General features: G+C 41.1%; 1 protein-coding gene across 2 annotated transcripts; it reads right to left on the minus strand.

The window, feature by feature from the left end:
* Positions 1-1,074: 1,074 nt before the first annotated feature.
* HELQ (helicase, POLQ like) lies at positions 1,075-25,381 on the minus strand. 2 transcript variants are annotated; one of them, XM_054990659.1, is made up of 19 exons: positions 24,913-24,937; positions 23,345-23,480; positions 22,387-23,122; positions 21,247-21,425; positions 20,604-20,804; positions 18,943-19,015; positions 17,864-17,961; positions 17,186-17,284; positions 16,397-16,542; positions 15,176-15,415; positions 13,659-13,800; positions 11,475-11,579; positions 11,066-11,288; positions 9,059-9,216; positions 6,772-6,870; positions 4,761-4,934; positions 3,900-4,013; positions 2,172-2,306; positions 1,075-1,275 (listed from the first exon to the last, which is right to left on the minus strand). In XM_054990659.1, the coding sequence occupies exons 2-19, from the start codon at positions 23,405-23,407 to the stop codon at positions 1,198-1,200; spliced, it is 3,063 nt and encodes a 1,020-aa protein (XP_054846634.1). In that variant the 5' UTR covers positions 23,408-23,480; positions 24,913-24,937; the 3' UTR covers positions 1,075-1,197. The 2 variants fall into 2 exon arrangements, with proteins under 2 accessions (XP_054846634.1, XP_054846632.1); XM_054990657.1 differs by lacking the exon at positions 23,345-23,480 and having other exon boundaries at positions 24,913-25,381.
* Between the last annotated feature and the right edge of the window lie 48 nt (positions 25,382-25,429).

The raw sequence follows: 25,429 nt of genomic DNA on the forward strand, positions 1-25,429 counted from the left end.
GTATTCCCAGGGCTTTCAGGGTAGCTGTTCACACCATAAATAATGCCTGCATTTCTACAAGGACATCCTGGCACTGGCACTTTGACCCAGGTGCAGGCACTCCTGATACTTAGCAGGAAGCCAAGCACTTAACGGAGCGGGGAATGGAACACTCAAGGCCAAAGTCCTATCCCTTTCAATCACTTTATCTGAATTCAGTCTGAACTCTCAAAGAATGAGCCATGAGATGGCAGCCTGGGCCAGCTGCAGAGTCCTACATCTTTAAGTTATTGCTCAATTATGATTGGCTAATTAGCCTGGCCTGGCTGCTGGGCAAAAGTGAATATAGGTTGATCCTCAGCTAACGGTCTTTGTTCTTATGGTTCACCTGATACATCTATGCCTTGCAGTGAGGCGGCCTGGCTACTGTGTTCTACAATTGAGAGGCTGGTTGTGTGATTATGGGTCTCGACACCATTGAATACATGGGTGTTTTTTTCATGCTACAGATTCCCCGGTATGTTGGAGATTAGGAAGTTTTATCTTTCTTGTTTTCTTTATTCTTTATGCATGCACTCTAGCTGCAACTTTAATCATTGCTCAATAAAAGCTATTATACTTTATCTGTGTTGTGATTCTCTGGTTCATGGCTTCAATTTGAAGACAGAGCCTTGGTCAATTTGCCTTCTGCTACTGTTAAAACTATTTGGCTGGGATTCAACTTAGACTGTACCCAGGCACAGTCTGATTTAGCCTGAGTGTTTGTCCTCCAGTCTCAGGTGAGGACTTAGTCAGGAGGCGGAGGGCAGCTTACCAGTTCATGGACAGGTGGAACCTGGCTATGGATTCTTTCTGTCCTGAGAACACTGGGTTTGGAGTCCGCAAATCCCTTCGCATTCTCTTCGTGCTGCAGATCCCTCCCCCTGGTCATTCCGCAGGGTCCACTATGGAGATCAAAGGACTGCAGTGCGGGGAGAGGAAAGTTTCATTCTGTCTGGATTAGTCTGGATCCAATCCAGTGAGATTCCACTTGGCCAAAAAGCATCCTCATTTCATGATGTTTACAGAAAAGGAAGCAGAGATGGGTTTGGTGGGAATTTTTATTACCAAATTAAGCTTAGTTACATATATATACACACAGCAACATACAAAAATTCATCAGGTTGTAAAATAATTATTTGATTTTACAAGTTCATCCTGTACAGTGATGAGGAAGCTTCAAGGAATATCCACGGGTATTCGCAGCAGTTCTTCAGCCTCTTCTTGTAAAGCCTCTGCCTTTTCAGCCAGGAGCATCTGCAACCCAAAACAATATCTGAGGTCAAATTATCCAGCTATTACAACTTCCTGTATATTTGGTGGGAGGGGGAGGTGGTCATTCTCAAGAGGCAGAATCAAAAATAGGCACACAAGCACAAGAACTAACCAGATATTTGTGACAACTCTGTATAAGCAGTGTCCAACATTCCACCATGCTGTAACACGGTTGACAGAACAGGCTATGCATATAAAGGGGTGGAGCTATGCAGCCATATGGTGCGTTGGCTCTTATTGACAAAGATTTTACAATTGGATTGTGCACCCATGCACGTACATCAAGATGTACTGCAGCCCCCAAGGATCTTTGCAATACACAAACTCTTCTCTAGACACACACACATACAAACAATTATTATGATGGAACTAACGTAATACAGACAATTCATCATTATAGGTAACAAAGAAGAAGGCAACGGCATGGATCCTACCACTCCAGCGAGCAAAGGAAGGCCTTTCTCCACCTTAAGAAGACTTCCTCCAACTGAAGTGGCTCTTCCTCCAATGAAAGAGCCACAGAAGTTGGAGGGAGAATCCTTAGGCTGGAGGAAGGCTTCCAACTTTGCTCAGTGGAATGGGAGGATAGGGGTAGAATTCATGCCAGTATCTTTTCCAATCCGTTGCTCGTGGCATCACAGCAGGGCCTCTGGGTTTCTTAGCCCGCCAGGAGAACTCTATTCTGGAACAAAGCAAGACAGCCCTACTTAGCGTATCAGTGCAAAGATCCCTGATAAACCTAGGTGATCATAAAGCAACTGTATTTCGGAAATGATTGGGATTCTCCAGTACTTCCCCTCCTCTCTCCAAATCTGCTGAACACTACTTTACAATTGGAAAGCACTGAGTCTAGGGCTTTTGTCACAGATTTTGCTCACCTTTGCCGACGAAACAATTTGCCGAGCCTGACGTCTGGATAAACGGTGAACAGTCTTCACCAGAACTTCTGGATTTGCATTGGCCAAGCGTGCTAAAGTTTTATACCCTGAACTGTAGAGCTGCTTGGCTCGGGCCTGCAAAGAGAGTCAAAATGCTAATTGCAGGAGACAGGAAGCAGCAACCCCGACAAGCGGCACCAAGTCTCCGCACCCACCTCCCGTATTTCTAGCCATCCCACTTCCACTACTCTGGCTGAGACACTGACGGGCCTTTCATGAAGTCTGCATAATAAGTTCACAGGCAGAAATAACTACAGCTTCTTCTCTTCCCTTTCATCTTGCACACCAAGAACTGAAATGATACAGAGAGCCGCTTCATCTCCCTTCACAGCAATATTTTTCTTTGCTCTTATTGGCCTCAGTTAAGAATTGTTGGGCACAGGGAAAAACTGGGGAATAAAGTGTTGCTTTAATAGTCAGGATTGTTCGGTTATCCCTGCACAAATATTTAGCACTGTAGAACGAGACTGTGGAGGTAGGTATGTGTATAGAAGAAACAGGAAGAAACATCATCAGGCTATTTCCAAGAATCTGATTTTGCTTTAAGGATAAGAGTAAAACAGGCATTTATTATCGCAGGCTTATCTTTCAACACTAGAAAGTTCTTTTCAGAACTACCTCCATCTGTTAATTTACATTAGAACTGAAACCTCCTCACATCAAGAACAGTGCCAGAAAGTTTCCCTTATAATAATAATAACGTTCGATTTATATACTGCCCTTCAGGACAACGTAACACCCACTCAGAGCAGTTCACAAAGTATGTTATTATTATCCCCACAACAATCACCCTGTGAAGTGGGTGGTGCTGAGAGAACTCTGGAAGAGCTGTGACTGGGTCACCCAGCTGGCTTCCAGTGGAGGAGTGGGAAATCAAACCCGGTTCTCCAGATAAGAGTCATGCGGCTCTTAACCACTACACCAAACTGTCACCCTTAATGCTTACTATCGATTTCTCTTTTGCCTAGAGATTCATTTCCTTTGTTGTTAGCATTGCCTTGGAAAAAATACTGCAGAGTCTTAATGCAATCTACAGTTCTATGAACGTATGAAAGTTGTGCTGTTACACAACAGGTGGAACCGTAACACTTGAAAGAGAAAAGAAGGAATTAGAAGGACTTCTTCAGTGCAGCCCACAGCAGGCTTAGACCAGTTTATATCTACCTTCCATGCTTCTGATAGCAGCAAAAATCTATCACGTAATACTCAAAAAGGAGTATGCTGTCATCTGACTATGGCAAACTGACTCACTGCAACGATGCATTAAAAAAAACCCCAAACATACAAAATAGGAGAGCACAATTCGGGTCCAGTAGCATCTTAGAGACCAACTAGTTTTTCAGGGTGTGAGCTTTCTCGTTGCTCTCTAAATTGCTACTGGACCCAAATCTTGCTTTTCTACTACAGACCAACATGGCTATCCAACTGAAAGTATACATACAACATAGGAGATTTCTTAGTAGGGCTGAAGGAGTTACATGTTAGAAGGCTTAGATATATGTTCCTTCACCTTGATTCAGGGGTGGCTTTCAGGTAATAATGCTATTTTTGAAGACATTTATAGATCAAAAGCTGTACATATTGTTCCATGTTTTTTTGCACACAAAAAAATCAAAATTTCATGACTTGTGTTCAGAAATGGACCTAAAAATTAATAAGTCTACTCACCTCCAAAACTCCTGTCACTTCCATAAGAGGAATGAGCTCTGCCTTAACACAATAGGTCAACTTCTTGCTAATTTCTGCCAAGAGAGCTTTATAAACCCAAAATTCATCTAGTTCCTGGAAACATAAAGAATATTAAATTTTAAAATACAATACAAATGTTAGAAAAATGCAAGTCAGTGGTTTGGGAAATTGCTGATTGTATCTTGCTATATTTCTGGAAGTTGGAGTGTTGTGTACCCATTATTGTTATCCTTCAACTGTGGGTAATGTAAAAATTCAGTGTGAAGAACCCCAAGATACAGTGACATTGGAAACAGAGAACTTGGGCACCATCTTAAATTGTAGCGATGAAGTATCAATAGAAGCAGACAACAAATTCTTTTCTGTCAATCAGCTGATGGCAAAGAGGTTCTTTCTAAAAAGGTTTTACAGTAGAACATACATAAAAAACATGGCCATTTATTATCAGTTCAGGGATTATGTGAAATTAATAAAAACGAAATAAACATGAGCTACTTCTGAAGAAACACTAGTTGGTTCAAGTTCAGGATCTAGAAGAGGAAAACACATGAGGCCATTTGGATAACGTGAATTTAAAAAAACCTAATGAGAAATGTTTTTGTGGTACATGAAAATCTGGAATGAAAAAGAGCAATAGCTCTACGACAGAGCATGGGCATAGGTTCTTCTGCAGATGATTCCAGGTTCAGTCCCTTGCCTCGCAGATAGAAGGTGGTGGGAAAGAGATCTTTCTCCGCATGAGACGCTGGAGAACTGAGCTAGATGGATCAGTGGCCTGACCAGTTTTAAGGCAGGTTCATACATGGAAAACCACTTAAGTACTAAGATGCCATACATTACCTCACAGAAATGCAGAACCGAGGAGGAGAATGAAGCAGCTGAATTAAGAAGGGTTTGAACAAATCCGCGTGATGTGTTAAATTTTTCTGCCACGCTCCATATGTTGGTCTCTTTTAACAGAGCATGAAGGACGAAAGACAAGTACAGTCTACTGGCAATGCTGCTGTCCACATCCTAAAACCAAAATTAATTTTAATTAAAAATTAGAGACATGGTTCAATGTAAAACTCTTTTGCATCTTTCAGCTTCTCTGAACTGATGGACAAAAAAAGTACAGTCCTGAACTTATCGACTTCCATGGCAATATATGAAGGTAGACTCCCTGCCTACCTGCCTGGTAACATGAACTGAAGAGGCATGTTCAAACACATTACCAGCTAAGAATTTCAGAGCCAGGGTTGTACAGTGGTTAGAGTGTTAGACTACGATAGGGGAGACCTCACCTGCCATAAAACCGAATGGGTGAACCTTGGCCAGTCATTTTCTTTCAGCTTAATCTACCACACAAGGTTATTTCAAGATAAAGTGGAGGAAGGACACGATAAAAATACACTAAATAAACCATACATGCCCTCACCTGGATAGCCCAGGCAAGCCTGATCTCATCAGATCTCAGAAGCTAAGCAGGGTCAGCCTTGGTTAGTAATTGGATGGGAGACCTCCAGAGAAGACAAGAATAGCAGAGGCAGGCGATGGAAAGCCACCTCTGTTTGTCTCTTGCCTTGAAAACCCCACTAGCGGTTGCCATAAGTCAGCCATGACTTGATGGAAGTCTCCACCACCAAACCATACATACAAGTAACTCTAAATATTACAAATAGAAATGTTTAGAAAAAGAAACTCTGAACATGAGAAGCAGCATTATATTGAGTCAGACCACTGGTTCATTTTGATTAGTAATGCCAATCTTGACTGGCAGGGGTTCTCCAGGTCCTCCATCTTCTCCAGCATATGTCCATTTAATTGGAGTTGCTGGGGATTGAATTGGGGTCTCTGCATGCAAAACGTGTTACTGAGTTACAATCTCTCACTCCCCTTGTTTCCATGATAATTTGTATTTTGTATATATGTTAACGTTGGTGTTTAAAGCCCTTCACGGACTGGGACCTGCATACCTGCGGGACCGCCTCTTCCATTACGTCCTCTGCAGGGTGTTGCGCTCTGCAGACAAGCAACTCCTGGTGGTCCCCGGCCCGAAGGACCTCCATCTGGCCTCAACCAGGGACAGGGCTTTTTCTGCCTGGGCCCCAGCCTGGTGGAACGCTCTTCTGCTGGAGATCCGGGCCCTGCGGGACCTGTTACAGTTCCGCAGGGCCCGGATCTCCAGCAGAAGAGCGTTCCACCAGGCTGTTACAGTTCCGCAGGGCCTGTAAAACGGAGATGTTCCGCCAGGCCTTTGGCTGAGTGCCAGCGGGTGTCCTCTTTCTTCCATCTAAGACCACTACTTTTTCTGGGGCTGCCCTCGGCCATCTGCTATGCCCATATACAGACTCCCAATATTTGTTTAAATAGCCTGCTCCTGGACTATTTTAATGTCTTTAAAAAAATTATTATTGATTTTATGGTTTGGTGACTTTTAATGTATTTTTGGAATGTTGTTAGCCACCCTGAGACCATCTGTGGGGAGGGCGGGGTATAAATCAAATCAAATCAATAAATAATAAATATATGACGAAATGACTAATATCAATCTAGCATACTTCATGTTTTAGCAGTTTTCCTTTTGTGCTATTCCAAGTATGGAACAAGAGAAGCTCACCTGAAGTAAAGCCAATGATGGACTGAAACACTTTAAAAATTACATAATTGCTATTATAAAATAATATCAAATGACAAATAATTAAAAGACAGGAAAAAAGTGAGACAAAAGAGGGAGAGAACAGTAAATTTTTAATAATTACAGCTGGGAAAAAAGGCTAAAAATCTAACTCTGTAAAGAGAGAAATAAAACTGAGCTTTTTTGTATGTGTTATTTTTAAGGTACTTCACCTGAGACAGATCTTTCTCTTACCTTCCTGATTGCTTGTCCAGAAGCCTTTTTAGCAATAAAACTCTCTGGCACTCCAACAGTAGCTGCTACTTGCTGTTCTACTGGAGTTAGTTGATTATACTAAAAAGTAGAATTAGTTTGACAATTTAAGCCAAATATTTTTAGTAGCAAATGTAAACAGAGAATGCAGAGCACATAAGCTTTGACTCTCGAAAACATGCACCCGGAAACTCTTGTTGGCCCCTAAGGTGCCACTGGACTCAAATCCTGCTGTTCTGCTGCAGACCATCATGCTTACCCACCTAAAACAATCTTTACATATAAAAAACCCTCTTCCAACGTGTGTATGAGATTACTTCACAATACATTTAATTTAGGCCCAAACTCCTTCTTATATTTACCATGATTGCCTTGGAGACTTGCAGCCATATGATAGCTCTGAAGTCTTCATAATGAACTCAATTCAGAAGTGCCACAGGGGCCCAATTCAGACTGGCTCCTGCTTCATTTCCCCAAACTGTAACAACCCGGAGGGCTTTGTTTGCCCCTCATGGGGCAAGCAACAGCCTCTGGGACAGTTTGGAGTCGGGAAAATATTGCGGAAGGGAAGGCAGGATCTCCCCCTCCCGCCCCCGCCCCCGCCCCCGCCCCCAGTCTAATTTGAATCAGGTCCCTGCAGCACTTCTAAATTGAGTCCCATGGGGAACTCTCAGATTCCTTGCAATCAATGTTGTAGATGTAACTTGCAGTTTAGCCCTTAGTATGCATTTAAACTTGAGTGTATACATGTATTATGAAAGATCAATATTGTCCTGTCGTAATGAATATGTACAGGGTTTATTATCTTTGGACTGGTATCTGTGTAGGCCTCCTTATTCAGCCTTTCCTCCTACTCAAATAACTTACAAGGAGAAAGACTGAACTAAGATAAGGGAGGCTATAGGATATCACACTCCTGATAATGGTCCAGGTACTGATGTGCACATTCAAATATGCTCATCAGAGGGAGCAAGAGAAGGCTCTATGCAGTCCTATGATGATCCCTCATACAATTGTATAGTGCCTGCACTTGGAAGGATTGAACCAGATGATGTGGATAAAATGGACGGAAGGAGAACATTGTAAGCTGCTTTGAATTTCCACTGGGGGGGAACTCAATGAAGTAAATAAATTCTCCAGATGCTGTTATTTAAACAACAAATTAAGTTATCACCTCTGTGGTCGTTACAATGAGATGACAGCTATGTTAAGCTTACTGTTACAAGTTTTCATTTGTTATACCTTACAGAGTTCAGAGAGTAAAAACATTGTAATATTAAAATCAAAGTAAAAAAGGAACAGTTAGGAAATGGAAAACTAGACTTGACTTGCCATAAAATTTTCTTTGTTCTGGTGGGGAACATGCAATTATATAGTCTGGCCTTAACAAAGAGGCATAGGATATTTCACTCGCGATTGAACTGGCTGAAGTTTCCTCTGGCTGCCATCCACCTGAATGTGCACAGAACATTTTGAAAGCTGGTGCAAATGACGATTGTCCACAGAGGGTACAGATTCCTCCGTGATGGGAAATTCAAATTGGGTTTTGAAAATCACTATGGCCCCTTCAAGTCAATTGGCATCAAAGCCATCTTCAGCCATTTCACTATGACTGTGTTATCACAAGAAGACTATAATTAAATTGTGACTTGGAATGAACACACGTTTGCTTGGCAAGCTTGCATTATTCCCCAGTTCCTCCTACCCTTCTTTCCTTCTCAAGCACAGAGGATGATTGAAAACTTCCTAATCTGACTGAACTCCAATTTACCATGACATTCAAATGTGGGTGCCCCAGCAAAAAGGAATGTATTTATTCTGTAAAAGCTGAGCGTCTAAACTGGGACTATACTGAGCTTTAAAATTTTTGCTTGAGTGTTGGAACAAAGTCAAAATTGCTTGTATTTGGACACCCTAGCAAACTGGAACGTGATTAAACCAGAAAGTGTTCAAACAAATTCTGTGTGCAAGAGAAGGAAGAGGGGAGCATGTACATGCAGAAGTAAGCTCTGTACATGCCTGACTGCATTTAACTACAGCTCGCCATGTAGCCAGTGACAGAGACAGAGAATTCGGGTCTACACGCTGCTGTTGATCTCATGCTTTATCTTTGCTAAGATGAGCAAAGCCATTAATAGAAGATCATATTGACAGAGGGAGACGTGGAGATCCGTAGGACCTATGTCTTTGCTAAGCTCAGATAGCTCAACTTGGATGTCCTGCTCTCTCTAAGCAAGACTATACATTCTTAACATTTTTAAAGCCTTACCTGTTTAAAATAGATCATCCAATTTGGGCTGCATTGGGCAACCATATCATACGGCGTTGTCAGGTAGAGTAAATGAAGGCAGCTTTCAAGGATTAGCCCCTCAAGCCCTTTCTTAAGGTCTGCATAGAGGGTATCACAATATGCCAGATCGATAGAACCTAAGATGTATTTAAACAAGCAAACATTAAACAATGTATCACATTCAGGATACATGCATTTTGTCCAGATACATTTAACTTGTTTCCTTCTTGGGATGACCAGATATTAACTGACATTACATTTTCAGGACCCCGGCATACTGGGATTCTCTTAAAATACGTGCTAGCCCCAGGGGCCTCTCCAAACGATTAACGCAGTGCTTACTTCTCTTAGCTTAAATGTTACTTCCAGACCCTTCCTTCATCTTTATGTAATGGACAGAGCACAACTCATTTTGATTCCAGAAGGTAAGCTAGGTTGAGAATCTGTAACTGGCCCAAAGTCACCCAGTGACCTTCCATGGCAGAATGGGGATTCAAACCTGGGTCTCCCAGATCCTAGTGTGAAACTGTAACCACTATACCACACTGGTTTTTGTGGTGTGGCTGCTGTTGAACAGTAGCAAGCAACTGAAATTGAACCCAGACAAGACCGAAGTGATGCTTATTGGGAAAGCAGAGATCTTGAAGGACATTATACTCTCCACTTTTGATGGACCTTTGCAGACTCAGTTAAGAGCCTAGGGGTTATACTGGATCCAGCATTATTACTAGAAAAACAAGTTAAGGGAGCAGCAAAAAATGCTTACTACAGCCTCACTCTAGCCTGGAAGTTGGCTTCATATCTTGACACGGCTGACCTGACCACTTGGATCCATGCTATGGTAACATCAAGGCTTGACTATTGTAATGCTCTATACATCGGTCTCCCATCTAAGTTAACTAAGAGGCTCCAATTAGTGCAAAATGCTGCAGCTCAACTGTTATCAGGAGCGAGCAGGAGCATGAACATCACTCCTATCCTACAGTCGCTCCACTGGCTACCCATCAGTTACCGTGCTCAGTTCAAGGTATTAATTATGACATACAAAGTTCTTCATGGCTTTGGTCCGGCATACCTATGGGACCGCCTCCCTCCCTATGTTCCTCTATGGCAGCTTCGCTCATCTTAACAGGGTCTCCTGCAGGTGCCAGGCTGCACACAGGTGAAGTCAGCAGCAGCCCGTACATGGGTTTTCTCTGTGGTGGCCCCTATCCTGTGGAATGACCTGCCTGAGGAAGTCAGAAGAGCCCCCACTCTCCTGGCTTTTCGTAAATGATGCAAAACAGAACTATTCAAAAAGGCTTTTTACTCAAATGGGAGCGCTGTATTGTAGGGAAGATGCTCCGCTAATGAGTTAGGGACAATAGACTTCATCACTATATTGCCTTGCATATTATCTGCTGCTTTAAATATGTATTCTTATGTACTCCCAGTGCTTCATGTTGTCTAATGTTAGTCCTAGAATTGATTATGTTCTGATTCAGTATTTTTTCTACTCTGTATTAGATTCTTGCTAATACTATGTCTTTTAAACTTGTATCTATTTACCCTATGGTATTGTTTGTGGAAATGTCCTTGATACTGTATTGAAATGTACTTGATACTGGTTGTACTAATCTCACACTGTGTAATCCGCCTCGAGTCTCAGTGGGAAAGCTGGACTATAAATGACATAAATAAAATCACATTTCACACAGATGTGCCAATGCAATGGATTTGCTAGCTGAGGTAAGAACAGCAGTTTCCCAGTAACCTGGCTTAACTGAGGAGAAAACTAAGGTCCCTAATGCACCAGTTGGCCCATGATATTTTAATGCCCGAGGCAACATCCATACACCTACTTCTTCTGTAAAAATACAATCACATTAAAATAATGGACAATTTTTTGCCCTTTCATGATTCTTGAAGCAGCTTTCTTGTGCTGCTTAATGGCTGAGCTAGCCCTGCCTAAGTATTTCTAGCAGGTAACCAAGAGAGACGTCTTACCTTTGTAAGCAGCTTGACCCAAGCGAGTGATCTCTAGATGATGATGAAAATGGGGCTCGTTGTCACAACTTGCTCTCTCTTTTAAGAGCCCATTTTGTTTCAGCCACTGCAACGCTTCCTCAGTTACATCCCAAAGGCTCTTTTCTTTAGGGAGAAGCTGGGGCTGGACACTAAACAAAGTACTGCACATAAAGTGGTACACTTCTTCAGGGGTTGCTGCTATCTATAATGGAATACAAGAAGGCAAGGCAGACTAGAGATCTCTTATAAAAAAAAAATCAGAATTCAGCACTGGGGATGAAAAACAGATTCTGATTGTTTGCTCTGTCTCCTGAAGCTTCCTTCCCCCAATCAGTTCCCTTAACGAAGTCAGCTGTTTTAAAGCATTCGTGAAAGATTTGAGAAATACCTTCAAGCCAATTAAAGACAGGACCAGGCTTCGGATTCCTCTGTCGCACTCGAGCAAGAGGCTGCTGGAACAGCTTTCTAAAGGGCTGTGTACCAAGTTTCGAACCTTTGAAAGAAAAAAATTACAAACAATTCATATTTGCACCTAGTGTTCCTACAATAACACTAGGTGCATCCCATGTGTATCCCATCTCCCAAAGTCCTCTCTTAATGACATCATCCCTGCATGAATTTCATACCCTGGTTCATATACATGCTCATATACATGCTCTACATTTTCTTGTCAAAAGAAGAAACACCATCTGCAGCTCAAAGCAGGGTCTTCTCACTGGTGACTTCAAGTCTGTGGAATGACCTCCTTCGAGAGTTTTAATGGTGCACCTTTGGCCGGCTTTCTTACAGCCACACGATATGCATGTATTCAGGAAAGCTCGCGTGCCAGAAGCCACTACCTCTACAGGCCAGCTATGGGATAGCATGGGCTGGTTCTTTGCTTTTATTTAATTTTAGAGTTGTAGATATGCATTGTTTTGCAGTAGTTTTAAGCACTGGCTACAAATCATCTTGATCTCTTTGAAAAGACAGACTATAAACGGCCTAATAGCCAATGTGTCTAGTGGTTAGAGCAGGGTTTCCCAATCATTATTTCCCATGAAGGAACCCCTAAATTAATTTTTCAAATCTTGAGGAACCCCTATGCATGAAAACGTTTGAAAAATGAAATCCTGCCCTGAAATCATAGCTGACTTATAGCGACCCCTGGTGGAGCTTTCATGGCAAAAAACTAACAGAGGTGGTTTGCCATTTCTTGCCTCTGCAACTCTGGTCTTCGTTGGAGATCTCCCATCCAACTACTAACCAAGGCAGGCCCTGCTTAGCTTCTGAGATCTGATAACATCAAGCCAGAAAAAGTTGAAGGCAGAGAGTGCAATTACTGTTAAATTATTGTCAAAGTTGGCATAAATTGTAAGAAAAAAATATGAAGCATATTTCCTGTCTTTTCTGTATTATCTTTTTCCCCCTAATATTACAGTATCAAATCAAAATAACCATGATATTTTTAGAGGTATTTGGAAAATTGGAATTCTTCGTGGTATCTTAAAATTTATTTAATTATTCATTCCACGATTTCTTGCAGAATCCCTGACAATGTTCTGTGGAACCCCAGGATTCTGTGGAACCCTGGTTGGGAAACACTGGGTTAGAGTGTTAGACCTGGATCTGGGAGGTCCCAGTTTGAATTCCTACTTTGCCATGAAATCTTGCTGAATAACCTTGGACCAGTCACACATTCTCAGCCTAACCTACCTCACATGGTTGTTAAGGATAAAATGAGAGGAAAATATAAGCTGCTTTGGGTCCCAAATGGGGAGAAAGGCAGGTATAAATAAAGTAGATAAAAATTCTAAGCAAAACGAAACTGAAAAAAGGACACGAGACAGTTCTTCTCAGTGGATGCTTCAGTTTTGGAGTTCTGTATCTCTTCAGGTTTTCCAACATTTGAGCCACTTCTTGTAATGTTTCAGTTTTATTTGAGTAAGGATTTACTGGACGAGGAACAGCAAGACTATGTTCTATAGTTTATCTAATTAAAAAACATGTTAAGTATATTTTAAATATACTGCTTTACGATCAACACTTTAATTTTTCACATTGGCTTGTGCTTATAAAGATAGCCCCTTACCTCTAAGGCCACGCAGATACGTATTCAAATAATTTAGTAATTTAGAGAATCAGGATGTTATGCTGTTGAGCTGCGTCTCTATTTAATGATAATAAGAATAACTGCACATAATCTTCTAGACAGATTAGTGCCCCACTCAGAGCGGTGAACAAGGTCAGTGTTGCTACTATCCCCACAATACAGCTGGGGAGCTGGGGCTGAGAGGAGGGGCTGACCCAAGGCCACCTGCTGAGCTCATGGCAGGAGTGGGATTTGAACCAGCAGAGTGTTGATTCACAGCTCGACCACTTAATGAAATCTCATTAGCTTTGAAGCAGAGGAGCTAGACTTTTCTATTATAATCAATGAAAAAGTATCCTTGAAACATACTTACTAAAAAGAGACTCAAACTATTTCAATGAGTCTAAAAAAAAAATCTGAGCTCCTCCCTACGCTATACAATCGACTTATCCCGGTGACTCAGCAGTCTCAAAAATCGCCATTCTTTTTTGCTCAAGTTACCAGCTGTTTGTCTTTCTCTTGGGCTATAAGAATGCTTTCGCCAGCACTGTCGATGCCAGCACGACCCGCTCTGCCAATCATCTGCTTATACTGATTCTTCTTCATGAATTCTGTAGCAACGTACGGAGCTCTTAAGATGACTCTAAGAAAACAGCGAAAATGTGTTTTAATTATAGTGCAGATATACAGGAACTTTTTTCAAAAGGAAAAGGTAAGAAGCTGTTATGTCTTTCTACAGTCTGACACAACATACATGAACTTACGTACTTTGCAAAGCAAAAATGGGGACAACTCCCTAGGAACAAAGTTCCAGAGTTTTGGTATTACAGCCGAGAAGGCCCTCTCCTTGGTTGCCACGCACCTAATCTCAGAAGGCAGGGGCACCTGAAGCAGAACTGCTGAAAATGACTATAGCAGTCAGGCAGGTTCATAAAGGAGTATGCAGGGCCCAAACCATGTAGGGCTTTAAAGGTCAAAGCCAGCACCCTGAATTGTGCCCCCAAACAGACTTGGAGCCAGCACAAATGGGCCAATACTGGTGCGATATGGTCTCTATGTCCCACTCCAGTCGACATCCTGCAGCAGCATTCTGCACCAATTAGGACTGGTGTATAGGATTACACTGTCAACCTGCAAGTCCCACTCAATTTTCTTTCCTCTTTTGTGACTGCCAGCAGTAAGAGAAAACAATACAAAGAGGAAAGTGATTAGAAGAGGAAATTACTCACTGTCTCTAATGTGGCCAAGTCTGAGACCCAATGAAAGAGAACAATGGTTCTTCGGTTCAGAAGCTAACAAGAACTGAGCTGAACTCAGACCTAGCTCTCACAGAGGGAGCAGATAAACCTGTTGTCTGGACTGAACTCTTTGGAGGGTGTATCGTGACTCATAAATGAATTTTGCTCCATATGGAAAAATTCCCTTCACATAGATAAGTCAGGAGGAAGCCAGGGATAAAGAATGCTTACCCTGCACTTTCTATGTGCAGCTAATTTCTTCATATGGAGAAGCAGACATCACACAAGCCCCCAACCTCAGTCTGAATAGTACAGTCCAAAACAGTTTTACCGCCTTACCTGGAGTATGCGAGGACTAGACTTAATCAACCTCTTGTACATCAGGAGCCTAGCTCAATCTGCTATTGTCTTCTAGACTCCTTTCTTCAGATTCATATTAACGTAGATTCTTCCTATTCTCCAGAAGATTAAAAACAAACACTTCTATAAAACTATCACATCCACTTATTTCGCAGCCAAATTTACCATAATACTTCAGCAAGGGCAGGACTTTTAATGCACCCTAAATTTGCTCTGGCTCTAAGCCTCTGAATAAGGAAGTCCGCCACAATGCTTATTTTTATTTATCCAAAATACTTCTAGCCTCTATTCTCAATAAGCTCCTTGGGCCACTCCGAATAGCATCAATAATTACATCCCTGAAAGCCTTTCAAAGTGTTTCTGAACATTTTTTTGCCAGTATGGCATTAAGCAAAAAGCAAGACAAGTAGCTTGATTCACCTTCGAGCTGGCAAGTTAACACCAGCGGCAAGGGTAGACGTGCAAGTAAGGAGACAGAGGACCCCTGAAGAATATGCTTCTTCGATTCGTTTTCTTTCATCACTAGTCAGGCCACTGTGGTGATAGGCAATTCCAAAAGGAATTGTTCGCTTCAGTACTGGACAAAGTCTTCCATTACAAATGTTCGTTAAATCTTCAATAAGGTCCCGTTTTTCTCTCTCCCTGAGGGTTTTATAGTCTCTAGGGTAGAAAGCAAGAATCAAATTGGACTCATTCTGAAAACAGCTTGGGATTGGCATAAGTACAGAGACTGTAGCTTCAAAAGAAAAAGAAGCTGTGGTTCCATGCTTCCTTTATTACGACCAGGTGGTGACGTTCATCTAGAACGAACAAGGTAAGGTCATCTGTGCACAAACACTGTAATAGTCAGCGCAGATGTGACACTTCTTGTCACGTTCTGTCACTTACTAATGGGTAAGGGACCCATTATTGGCCCTGCTGGCCAATAATGGAGGCAAACATAGCTGGATTTATTGAGCTAGATTTATTGAGGGCAGTTCATTGAAATGCAGCTAGGAGGAGTCCTCTCTCTCTCTCTCTCTCTGTGTGTGTGTGAGAGAGTGAGTGAGTGAGTAAGTGAGTGAGAGAGAGCACGCATAATAAGCAGAGGTGCAAATGACTCATGAAAAAGCAGGTGGGTAAACACATGTGCATAGTTACAGAAGCTTGTTAACCTAATACCTATACTTGCATTATATGTACAATGAGGATCACCATCCCTCTAGACCTATGATATTCAATGGCATGGGAGCCTCTTGTGGCTTTTTTGACATGCTACCTGTGGCTCTTCTGAGCAATGATTCCTAACACAGCACCCATCCCATGTTCCAGAGAAGTGAGCAAGGTAATTGTCTGGAAGGGCTTGTGGTTGGCAGGTGGTTCCTACCCTGAAAAAGAACCCCAGGTAGAGGGATTGGAAGCTGTGAGCATCCCTGAGCTGTAGGCCTTCTGCCACAACCAGGTGGATCTCCTCTGGGCATGCTGCCAACTTCACTCTCTCACCTGAACTACTGCAGCTCATGCCAAGGAGAAAGTGAAAAGACAGATAGTGTTACAGCACGCTTTCCTTACTACTTTCCAAAGGAGTTCCCAAAGCAACTTTTAGGATTAGGTCTACTTGCAAATTATGAAATGCATATTTATCACATCCAGACAACATACCTCTTCAGGTACTTGCATATTGTTTCTGCTACATTTTCACAGTTCTTTTTAGTGGGACAAAAGATGAGGCAGGAGAACTTGGGAATAACTTCTGTCGCCAAGGCAATAAGGTGATCTGGGTCCATCTTCTGCAGGCTACTAGAATACTAAAAGGTTGCACAGCTTGGTTTGTAACCTATGTTAAACTTATACCTCATCATTAATATATTCATGCAAAGCTTCACTACATCCGACAAGGCAGAAATTTGTCCAGGACTGAAACTTCAATTTTAAAATATTGCTCAAGTTCCTTAAGGCTATAGTCCTACACACACTTCCTTTGAAAGTGCTAGAGAAATCAGTGAGATACTTCAGACAAAGCATTCTTAAGACTGGGTCCCTTAAACGGAAAGAAAAAGGGAATACTAAAAACTATACCCAATTCTCTCCCATATTATACCTCCAGAAGATACTGGAATCAGGGGCTATACAACCTATCTTGGTAGAATGTACACTTGAAGCAACGTATTTCTCTAATAGTGAAATCCTAAAGACTTAGACTGGAGTAACTCCACTTAGGATTTCACTGGAAGTTATTGCAGCGCTGAGGACTAAACAAAAAAAAAAACCTTTATAAGCTAAACAGAGATTGATTTATTTGTGACATCTTAATAAATATTTTCTCAACAGTTCCCTATTTGCGCAAGACAAAGGAAAAGCATTTTGTTGGAAAATATTGATACAAGTAGCCTTGAATGAATACTAAGTTATTAACAGAAAAGAAATGCTTTAAATGCTGATGTGTTTTACCTTGTAATCAAGGAGACGTGAAAATGTAAAGCCATTTTCTGCTGTGTTATCAACTTCAAAGATGCTGTCTCGTATTTTAACATATTCTTTTAATTCCACCTGGATTTTAAAAGTTACCAACAATCACAAAATGTTATTACTTGTATTCAAAAATACATATGAGACTTTTTATTATTATTATTAGAACAAAGCTTTGCAAAATAAACATAAACTTCCTGACAACGCAAATAGCCACTGCCAAAGGCAGTTTATTCTGTTACATTGCAATGGTTTTTAGGGCCATCCTAAAAATAGTAGAATAGACTGATACTGTTCCTGGAATGATGGCTAATTAGCTTTTAGTTTTGTAAATTAGTTCTCCTATAGCTGAGAAAAATTCACTGCAAAGTTTTTCCTGCTATTAGTGACTACAAAACAACACTTTTAGGAACTAATAATCTTGAAATACTAAATATTAAAATAACTTATAATACATGGAATCTTTGTTTTCTAAAGTAGACATTCTTCAAATGGAAAACACTTTGAAATCAAATGAATAATATAGTCAAAAAGTTAAATTGCCTAAGCAACTCAAAATGAAAAATGCATTTTCAATTCTCATCAACTAAGCAATGTCAACATGTGAAATTTACATCTAGGATTGTTCATATAAAGTTTTACCTAGTCTTGAATACATACTGGTCTGAAATTACTGGTGTAGTATTCTGCTTTCAAAAACTGTTGCAGGTCTCCAACATTGCTTAAAGTTGCACTCATTCCAATGATCTGTGTAGTTTCTATATAACACAAAAGAGCATGGTTTGAATTGCTTGTTTTATAATTACGAACACGCTATGAGAATCTGACTACCAAAGCTCAAACAAAAACAGCAAAAGCAAGTCAAAGTACCCAAACTGTAAACAAAATAAAGATACCAGCAGCATCCATCCCAGAATCATGTATTCAATTTGCTTCCAAATTACTAAATACTGTTATAGAAGTGACACAAAATAGAACCTTGAAAAAAGTTCCGTTAAAAATATCACACCAAAATCTTGATATGCTTGAAAGTTCTAAAATGAACTTTACTTTACCCATCCTGGAATTATATTTCAATGTTTTCTTTGTCCTGTATTGCTGTTCTGTAACCTTGACCCCCCCCCTTCCAAAACCTGAAGGACCACCTACTCCCTATGACCCTATCCATCTGCTACAGTCATCTTCTGAGGCCCTACTTCTGAGATTAGGTGGGTGGCAACCCAGGACAGGGCCTTATCGATCGTGGCATCTAAATTCTAGAACTTTCCTTGCAGAGACAATGTTGCTGTCTACTGCCCATGGGTGAAGACTTTTTTGCTGTGAGTGACATTCCTTCAGTGATCCCTCCTTCCTGCCATGTTTTTTACTATTGTTTTTATGTATGTACATTTTATTGTATTGTAGCTGTGTTTTAATTTCATAGAACTGGTTTGAACAATGCGTTTTTGTTTGGTTTTAACGTTTTTAAAGATGTGTTTTTCTTATTATGTTTTTAATGTTAGCTGCCTTGGTGGCCCTATGGAGGGCATAAAGACAGAGTATAAATTCTGTAAATAAATAAAACAAACCCAGAGTAATACCCTTCCCTTTTCAAGACTTCAAGACCTTAGTGAATCTTGCAAGGGAGTTTTAAGGGATGGGATTTTCAAATTCTTCCTCCCCCTGTGATTCCTCATGGGACTCCAGCTTGTATATACTATTTGATTACTTGTTCTAGACATTATGCCGAAATTACTTACTGCTTGCATAGAGAATCTTTGCAAGTGTCATTTCTAGAATAGCTCCACGACTTCCTTCTCCAATCATGTGCAACTATGAATGAGAGAAAAATGGAAAGTAATTACAGATATCCAAGCTATTGAATACCTAAATATTATAATGGACCACAGACAGATTCTTGTAATGTGACTACTGTACCATAACCTACAGTCAGATTCCTATTAACAGGACTCCTGTATTTAAATTGCTCTGGAGGCTCAGAGCTTCTCCGGTCTAACGAGAGAGTTGTTGTGTTATACAAAACAGAACTCAAATTTAACCCAAGAAACAGACACTCAACATTTTGAAAAGCGTTCTTATGGACAGCAGTTAAACATGACAGCAGATTTTAGTTCTACATGCATTATTATTTTTACAGTTGGAGACTGGATGCAAGTAGGCCAACAAATACTGGATACCAATAAGAACGAGGCAATTATGATTAGCAGATTTTCCAAAGTTTCTCAAAGGATTAGGGACACCCATGGTGTGACTTGGCCTCCTGTGATCACTGAGATCTGCAGACTTGGGATGGTTCTGGACCCATCACCACATCAGGACTGTATGGTTATAGTGTTTTTGTTGGTAGAAAAGAATCTATATCCAACTGCATTTGGTTTCTCTTTGATTTGGAAGAAAGCAACAGCCACCCATATTTTAGTAATCTCAAGACGGGCCGTCTACAACAAACTTGTCATGAGGCTGCCTCTGAAAACAGAGCTTAAGCTAGAGCAATAACACCATGCTGTTCAAGGAAGAGGGTGTAATACTACTACTACTATTAACAATAACAACATTCAATTTTATACCACCCCTCAAGACAAGTTAATGCCACACTCACAGCGGTTTACAAAGTGCGTTATTATTATCCCCGCAACAATCACCCTGTGAGGTGGGTGGGGCTGAGAGAGCTCTGAGAAAGCTGTGACTGATCCAAGGTCACCCAGCTGGCTTCAAGCGGAGAGAAGAATCAACCCTTGGCTCTCCAGATCAGAGTCCTGCTGCTCTTAACCACTACACCAAACTGTAGACTGCCGGATGAAATGGTATGACTGTTACAGGCCCATCAGCTGCCTCATATTTATGGAATTTATTTTTCTTGAAATCTCTACAAAGCCTGATCGGAAAGAGTCCAGTAGCACCTTTAAGACTAACCAACTTTACTGTAGCATAAGCTTTTGAGAATCACAGTTCTCTTTGTCAGATGAACTGTGATTCTCAAAAGCTTATGCTACAGTAAAGTTGGTTAGTCTTAAAGGTGCTACTGGACTCTTTTCGATCTTGCTACTACAGACTAACATGGCTAATTCCTCTGGATCTACAAAGCCTGAGCATCTTCTAGAAAAGACAGAAGGCCTGTGAGTTTTTACAAACATACAGTGTATGGAATTAAAATAAGGAAAGTTTAGTATGTTATTATTGTCAACATAACGTATTTTTGGAAAACAATAACACCTTCAATCATATTAATATGAGAATAATCATCAGTTTTGTATAAAAGCCTTGAAAACTTTTCAACTGACGGAGTAGAAATTGTTCAAAAAAGCCAAGAGTCTGTTAATGTTTCCAGGAGCAAACTTTTGATTTTATACATAACTGACTTTTAAAATGTTAGAAAGGCTTCCAAAGTTTCATAACAAACCTCATCAACTACAACTAGACCCAAGTCACAGATTCGTCCATTTTCTGTTAAGGAATTCACCAGGCTGTGTCCTTTCTCAATAGTAGAAACATACAGGGATTTCTTTAGCCTTCTTTTGACTGGGGGAATTTTTCCTTTACTTCCTGCATATTCTTCAACCAGAAAACCTAGTTCCATTCCAAAACTTGATAAATTTCCAACCTATAATAAGAACACAAGAGGAAGATAAAGTCTACAATAAATGTTAAAAACAAAATAATAAACAGTTTATGGTAAGTTTCAGCAGCTAACTACATGCAACCTTAATTCCAGGAATAAGACTAAAGAAAATCTTAGATAAGCCCATTATAAAAGCATAAAAGCCCATTGATGGTGCAATCCTAAAAAGAGTTACTCCAGGTTTAGGCTGGATTAACTCTCTTTAGGATGGCACTGAGTTTCTAAACAGCAAACTAACTAACTAACTAAACAGCAGCAGTTTCAGTAAAGAAAGCTCAGTGCTATAATTTTTTTTAGAAATAAACTTCCTAGATTAAATGGAATTTCCTCGCAATTAAGCGTATATACATTTGCTGCTTGAATTTGCAATTCTGGCAGGGAAATGGTTCAACTTAAATAAAGATAAACCTTAACATCATCATACCTTCTCCTGAACTATTGCCACATACGGAAGTATCATTAAAACATCCATTTGTCTGCACAGCAATTCTTGAAGAATTAAAATTTCAGCTACAAGTGTTTTTCCACCACTGGTTGGTAAGGAGTATATTAAATTTTTTCTCTGTTTCAGTGATTCTAGTGTTAAGCAATCATGCTGCCAGTCTGGAAAAAAAGAGACAAACATTTTTACTTAAAATCTGTCATGTATGTCTGCATACCTGCCATTAACGTGTTTTGCACTTTGTGCTGATCATCCAAGAGTGTAAACTGCTAACATGAAATGTACTAAGCCAGTGGGGGTTGTCTGTTATCTGTTGAAGATATTTACTTTCACTTCTGTAACAAGCGTCCTTGGATGCAAACTGCAGGCAGCAAGCAATGTATCTTTTCTCAGAGACTGCGATGATTTCATTCTGTACTATGTCTAGCCTAAACTAATCAGTTCCCACGTAACTTTTTGAGGTTTTCGCGCCAGAATGTTAACGGACCCAAAGGGCGGGAAGTTTCCCTATAATTAACACTGTCCACTTTTGAATAGTCACTTCTGCCAATGCATTCGTATAGATCACTGTACAGATCTCTAATAAAAGTTACTTCAACCAATGCACCTGAGTGCTTGCTGTGAGGGACTTGGGGATCTACCTGCCAAGGACTGACAAAATCCTCCTTTCATATTTTAATATTCACGGTGACTCAAAATCAAAATAAAGGGGTCTGTTGGAATCCTACCAGTTTTTTTTTTAATAAAATGGGATATCTATTAAGGAACATAATTCAAGGTAACAATTTTTAAAAGCATTTACATACGATAACAGAGAATCTTCACTGCATTCACACAACTGGTAGTTCAGTATCAGAATATAGAAGAGATATTTAAGTTCAAGTTCAAGATATTTAAGCTAAGTTCAAGCAAAGTGAAGTCAGCTGCTCTACTGATACAAATGTATAAGTGGTAGTGCAATCCAGAGCAGAGTTACACCATTCGAAATGAACTGAACTCATTGGACTTAGAGGGACGTAACTCTGCTCAGGACTGCACTAACAAACAGTCATGATTTCAACAGTGGTGCATACAAACAAGGCTGCGTCACTATTCAGAAGAAATTATTAATGGTGGTATTACCATAAAGGTTTTCAATTCCTCGAAACTTTACCAGTAGCTCCTTGACTTTAGTGGGTAAGCCATAAAAAGGACCAATATCAACAAATGCAGCATCAGTTGTTTTCTCAGCAAGACCAGTCTCTTCAGATACAGCAACTGCCTTGAGTTCTTTACTTTTAGACACCAACGAGGTTGGAACTCTTGCATTCCCAGTCATTGCACTTTTGAGAAGATCTTTAAGGCTCTTCCTCCTGCTTGGGTCAGGCAAAGTACTTGTAGATGGTTTGCTCTCGTTTTTATAATCTTCTGTCTCATGGCAGTGAGATTGATCTGAGGTCTTATCAAGGCAGCCATTCACATGGTAGTCTCTTTGTTTTTTATCTGCTGTTGTGTTAGGGCCAACAAAACACTCTTCTGACTGTTTAAGAAATAAAAGCTGTGATGATGGGAGGCTTTCTAGAACATCACCATCTTGAAGCTTGAGACAGCTATCATGCTGTTCTTTTGTAGTTCTCAAGAAATCATGTTCTGTTCCACTCCTGATGCTAGTAACACATTCTGCAAATGAAAATGTCTGTTCGACACTGTTGGTACTCTGTAGCTGGACAGCAGTTTTGTTCCCTAGGCTTTTTGAATCCAAAACAAAGTCAGGAGGCTGCCCATGTCTTTGCTCTACAAAATCTATTTCAGCTAACAAAGAGGTGTTGCCAGAAAAGCTGTCATAGTCCCCAAACATGTCATCTTCACTGCCATTATACTGCAAGAATAAGACAGGAGTATGTCTGAACATTTTGAATTATAATACTTAGCATGTGTTTACAACAAGCATTTAAAGCACAACAAGCATTTAACAAGCATTTAAAGCACTTTAAAACACATCATATTTCATGAAACCTTACAAAAAATCCTACAGTAATATTAGAATGTAATAGTATCCCTGCAATACAGATATGAATCTAAAGATGAGACTGTGATTTACCTTAGACAAGTCAGTAGAGTTACTACTGAATAAGTAGGTGAAATTTTCCTCACTTATCTTCATGCCAGAAAAAGCTTCACCTGTTTTAATTTCTTTATTTTGGGTTAATGGTAAACTTGATAAGATGCTAGAAGGTCTGTGGAAACACAGATCTCACTGTTAAATACCAGCTTCTCCCCACCCCCTCAAGGCCACGCATGGGATAGTGGTAGTAGAGAGGGACTATTTCTTAAATAGCTCCCTGGGGGTGCTACGTGAACTTTGTGGGAAACATGCAGGCAACCTGAATGTCACATAGCGAACACAAGTGTTGGATATACAATCACAGCTCTTCCATAATTGTAGATTGTTTGATCCTCAAGTTGCTGTTAAAAATGCAGGATGGTCAAAAAACTTTAAAAAGTAGCAACCTTAGTGAAATCTGAATACTTGAAGATAGTTTTAGGTGAGTAACCATGTTGGTCTGCAGTAGAAAGCATGATTCAAGTCCAGTGGCATCTCAGAGACCAACAAGATTTTCAGGGTACCAGCTTTCAAGAATCAAAGTGTATAAAGATATCTAGTATCTGAAGAAGGGAGAGAGCTCTGACTTTCAAAAGCTTATACCCTGTATAATCTTGTTTGTTTCTCAACCCCACCCACCTCACAGGGTGATTGTTATGGGGTAATAACAACATACTTTGTAAACCGCTCTGAGTGGCCATTAAGTTGTCCTGAAGGGCGGTATATAAATCGGTGGTTGTTGTTGTTGTTATTCTAAGGTGCCAATGGGCTTGAGTCATGCTATTCTACCACAAACAACATGGTTACCTACCTGAAAAGAACTTCCAAGTATGTATGCTTAGTGCTGGAGTCTCTGGCTGTAACTGTGTGGAGCAAATCTCTTATGTCCTTATTGGACACGCTGTGCTGCCAGTGCGGCGAACTGGTTAAAGAACATTGACCTAAAACTAGTAAGAGCTGGCTTCAAATTCCCTCTTGGTCATGTTTTTAGGTGGGCAGGTGTGTTGGTCTGCAGTAAAACAGCAGGATTTGAGTCCACGGCACCTTGGAGACCCACAAGATTTTCAGAGTGTAAACTTTCAAGAGTCAGAGCTCCCTTCTTCAAATACATACAGAGAGTTCTGACTGTCGAAAGCTCATATGCTGAAAATCTTGTTGGTCTCTAAGGCTACCTGACCCACCTTAAACTAACATCACTGGAACAAGTCATTGTGCCACACACAGACCCCACCCCACAGGCCAATATGACAAATCAAAGGTTTTGTATATACAACTCAAACCCAGCCTCGTGCGTAATAACGCTGCTGCCACCCACAAATTCAGGCCAGTTGTGTACTTGCCTTGGTTTTCAGTGAGAAAGGCGGACTATAAATGATTAAATAACAAATAATAGCACTGTTAACATTATCAACCATGTTAATATCAACAACAAACATGATACTCATAACAATACGCGGGCCATGTTTGACAGGTGGCTGGGCGCAAAAGGAGGGGCGAGGATCCCCTTCAAGGCTCCCTTCCTCAGGGGCCGGCCCGGGAGGGGGTCGGGCTCCCGGACTCGCTACCTCGGTGTGTTCTGGGTCCTCCGGAGCCTCCCCGCTCCCCAGCTTCTTGCAGGGCGGCGGCGAGTGGGAGCAAGCCCGGCCCCGGCTCCTTTTGCCCGCCGAAGCCGCCCTGCCGCTCCTCCTGCGCCGTCCTCGCGGCCTCTTCACGGCGACCCCGCCGCTCTCCATCAAGCCACGGCATCGCCTGCCCGGAAAGGTGAACGAGGCGGTAGGTCAGCACACCGCGCGAACCCGCGTTTCCTGAGGAAAGCCGGAGGCGCCATGTCCCCCCACCCTCTCCTCCAGCGATGGAGCTGTCCAGCTCCCCCTCTCTAATGCGAACACGGAATACACCAACTACTGAGCGGGGGGAGGCTTGACAGCAACGGCTGCGCTTCCTAACGGCTATTTCCTCTCATGGAGGAGCCGCTACACGTCATGGGGGAGAAAGGGCGGCAAAAGAAACTCGCGTGACGATTCGGCGCCGCAATTCGGCGGCTCAAACGCAAGGCGTTTCTCTGCCTGCTAAGCTTGTCAC

This window comes from Eublepharis macularius, chromosome 10 (assembly GCF_028583425.1).
Source record: "Eublepharis macularius isolate TG4126 chromosome 10, MPM_Emac_v1.0, whole genome shotgun sequence".
Classification (NCBI taxonomy): Eukaryota; Metazoa; Chordata; class Lepidosauria; order Squamata; family Eublepharidae; genus Eublepharis; species Eublepharis macularius.